This window comes from Protobothrops mucrosquamatus, unplaced genomic scaffold, assembly GCF_001527695.2.
Source record: "Protobothrops mucrosquamatus isolate PMUCROS unplaced genomic scaffold, P.Mucros_1.0 scaffold2396, whole genome shotgun sequence".
NCBI lineage: Eukaryota > Metazoa > Chordata > Lepidosauria > Squamata > Viperidae > Protobothrops > Protobothrops mucrosquamatus.
Genome location: NW_015388470.1, coordinates 4,619 through 8,404, shown reverse-complemented (window position 1 = coordinate 8,404; position 3,786 = coordinate 4,619). Strand labels below are relative to the sequence as shown.

The 3,786-nt window shown below is 38.8% G+C and overlaps 1 protein-coding gene across 1 annotated transcript in view; it reads right to left on the bottom strand.

Annotated features, from left to right (window-relative positions):
- Positions 1-3,786, bottom strand: part of LOC107295545 — a 4,879-nt gene extending 1,093 nt beyond the window's left edge. The window contains exons 1-4 of the mRNA XM_029285869.1: positions 3,678-3,786; positions 3,241-3,597; positions 1,439-1,756; positions 1,080-1,192 (exon numbers count right to left, since the gene is read on the bottom strand). Of these exons, the coding sequence (XP_029141702.1) occupies positions 1,080-1,192; positions 1,439-1,756; positions 3,241-3,597; positions 3,678-3,723 (834 nt within the window). The 5' untranslated portion in view covers positions 3,724-3,786. The remainder of the gene's footprint in view (positions 1-1,079; positions 1,193-1,438; positions 1,757-3,240; positions 3,598-3,677) is intronic.

The window sequence follows — 3,786 nt, the reverse complement described above, 5'->3', positions numbered from 1 at the left end:
GGGGCATTGATTTACATATTGGTTGAGATAAAAAGGCTCCTCAGTGCAATGATTTCATAGTTGTCCTTGAACACTCCCTGCACAGTTGATTTTTATAAAACTTTCCAGTCAAGAGAATGATGAAGGCAGCCCTTACAGAACAGTCATTGAAACAAAGACCTGCAAAATTTCACCAGTTCCCCAAAGTGATTCAAGGGAACGCATGATGAACAAGGAAAAAGAAAGTTGAAAGAGACATAGTAGAAAACATGAAAACAGCAGCACATTTGAGTTCAGGAAAAGTTTTATCCATTTTTTCCCCTTTAACATGCCCTTTTGAAGAAACCCAAAAGAAATGAATGCAGAGCAAGATCATTTTTGTTTTGCAAGCTCTTTTGCTATTTTATGTGGTGTTTTTATTAGTTGTTACTTGCCCAGAATTGATTCGCCAAGATGGGCAGCCATAAAAATTCAAATAAAACCATGGCAAGGGAAATAGTAAGAACAATTTTAATAGAAATATTACCAAAAACTGTCATTGTAGGTTAAAAAATAAGAAGGAAGGAAGGAAGGAAGGAAGGAAAGAAGAAAGAAAGAAAGAAAGAAAGAAAGAAAGAAGGAAGAAGGAAGGAAGGAAGGAAGGAAGGAAGGAAGGAAGGAAGGAAGGAAGGAAGGAAGGAAGGAAGGAAGATTAACAATGGAGATACAGTATAAGCTGAAAAGAAACAGAAAAAAATGACAATAGTGTGTTGTCTCGTAGTATCTAATCTGGGTCATTCACTGGGACCAAAGATTCAGTCTTCTGAGCTTTTGGACTCATGCCAGAGGCCATCCTCAGGAAACTTCTATCAAACATGAGTCTTCAAGCTCAGAAGACTAAACAATTAAAAATAGTTTAGAAAGCACAATTTGTTGGATGTCCACAAGATATACAGTCAATGTAAGAAATATCTGTTTAACCAATGTTCTCACAATGGACAGAGAAAAATAAATGAGTCACATTATATTCCCTCATTTGGAATGTCACAGATAAATCTCAAGTAAGATATGGTAATATATATTATAGTCTACAAAATGAGACCATAATATATATATATTACCATTTCCTTGTAGAGGAAGGAAGCTGAGGGATTTGAATGTGTCTCATACCCCAAGGCTTCATGGGAGTGGAGATTTGCAATTTCCAATATCTGGCGGTCTTGGCACTGCCCAACTGAGGGGAGAAAGCTTCAGGCATCAGGCAATTTTATATAGATTAATATAGAAAGAATTAAGAAGGAGAGAGACTCGGGTTTAAGGATGTTGAGTGTAAATAAATGGAGAAGGAACGAAAAAGGAATAATATGTAGAAAAAATGAGACTGAGGAAATTTAGCAATACTGAAAGCAAAAAAAGGACAGTGTAAATAAGTATAAGTTGATCAGATGTAGAGAAAGTTCGTGACAGGTTTCAGATTCACTTCCTCTCATGGTGCCTGTCACACAGTAATAGACGGCCATATCTTTAGCTTTGAGGCTGTTCATCTGCAGATACAGCTGGCTTTTGGCATCGTCCCTGGAGATGGTGAAGCGTCCCTTCACTTTGTCTGAGTAGTAAGTACCGGAACCAGTACTTATGTAGGCCACCCACTCCAGTCCTTTCCCAGGAGCCTGTCTCACCCAGCCCATGTAATAGTCACTGAAGGACAATCCAGACGCTTGGCAGGAGAGTCGAAGGGATTCTCCAGGTCTTCTCACATCCCCACCAGACTCCACCAATTGGACATCAGATTGGACACCTAAAAAGAAATTATTTCAGTGAGATCTCCTGTATAGAAGGAGAGCAAGTAAGGACACCAGGTTCAGCCACAATCATTTTTGCTTTCCCTGTAATGAATAGAATAGAATAGAATAGAATGGAATGGAATGGAATAGAATAGAATAGAATAGAATAGAATAGAATAGAATAGAATAGAATAGAATAGAATAAGAACTAGAATAGAATAGAATAAGAACTAGAATGGAATATAGAATAGAATAGAATGATAAAATATAGAATAGAGTAGAGCAGAGTAGAGTAGAATGGAATGGAATGGAATAGAATAGAATAGAATAGAATAGAATAGAATAGAATAGAATAGAATAGAATAGAGCTGGAAAGGACCTTTGAGGTCTTTTAGTCTGGCCCCCTACTCAAACAGGATTTGGGAAAATGCACAAACTTTGTGGTGGTGGGTGTCACTGGAAAAAGGAAACCAACTGTTGCCTTTAAAGGGGAAATTGTGCCTTTCATTTACATATTGGTTGAGATAAAAGAGTTCCTCAATGCAATGATTTCATAGTTGTCCTTCCACACTCCTTGCACAGTTGATTTTTTTCAGTCCAAAAAAAAATGAAGGTAGATCTTACAAAAGAATAATTGAAAGAAAGACTTGCAAAATTTCACCAGTTCTTAAAAGGGATTCAAGGAAACAAATCACGAACAAGGTAAAAGAACAGTTGAAAGGACATGTTAAAAAATGTGAAAACAGCAGGACATCTGAGTTCAGGAAAGGTTTTATACATTTCCCCCCCCCCCCCACCCTTTTACTATGACCTTTTGAAGAAATCCCAAAGAACTGAATGCAGAGCAAGATTGTTTTTGTTTTGGAGCCTCTTTTTCTACTTTGTGTGGTGTTTTTATCAGTTGTTACTTGCCCTGAGTTTATTTGTCAAGATGGGCTGCCATTTTTTCACTTTATTATTGTTAATGTTTTCATTATTATTATTAACATTATTTTTACAGTGGTCTTTATGACCATCTAATTATTATTATTGTTGTTATAGTAATATCATATATTTATTATTATTATTTAGTGAAACTCCTTCCTTCCAAGGAAGGAAGGAAGGAAGGAAGGAAGGAAGGAAGGAAGGGAGGGAGGGAGGGAGGGAGGGAGGGAGGGAGGGAAGGAAAGAGTTAACAATGCTAAAACTGACTGAAAAGAAACAGATAAAATAAATAGTGTTGTATTCTAGGATCCAGTCTTGTCATTCACTTGGACCAGATCTTTAGTCTTCCTAAACTTTCAGAATGTGCTGGAGCCCATTCGCAGAGAATTTGTGTCTAACTTCTTCTCTGTGTGCTTTGTGCTATTCTGGCTATGTTATTTAGTTGTTGATTTGGGTGTTGGGGTATTGATGGCCAGCTATTAAGTTGTTTTGAAGCCAATTTTCATTGTCTTCCAACTGGATCCCTAGAACAAAAGATTCCAGGATCTTGGGCTGAATCAATTTGCAGAGCTACTCTGAAGAAAGGAAGGTTTTTGCTTTGCTTCAGATTCACTTCGTCTCACTGTGTATCTCGCACAGTAATAGACTGCTGTGTCTTCAGCTTTGAGGCTGTTCATCTGCAGAGACAGCTGGCTTTTGGCATTGTCCCTGGAGATGGTGAAGCGGCCCTTCACTTGGTCAGAGTAGTAAGTACTGGAACCAGTAGTTATGTAGGCCACCCATTCCAGGCCTTTCCCTGGAGCCTGTCTCACCCAGCTCATGCCATAGCTGCTGAAGGTGAATCCAGAGGCTTGGCAGGAGAGACGGAGAGACCCTCCAGGGCTTCTCACGTCCCCTCCAGACTCCACCAACTGGACCTGTGACTGGACACCTAGAAAGAAATGGGTTTCAGTGACATCTCTGTAAATAGCAATGGTGAATTGAAGGAAATGCTAGAGAGGGAAGCATTACCTTGAAGGGCTGCTAGTAAGAAGACCAATTTTGGCCACACAGTCATTTTTGCTCTTTCTAATGAATGGAGGGGAATTGACAGGAAAGTACTCAGGAAAGTGCTCAAACT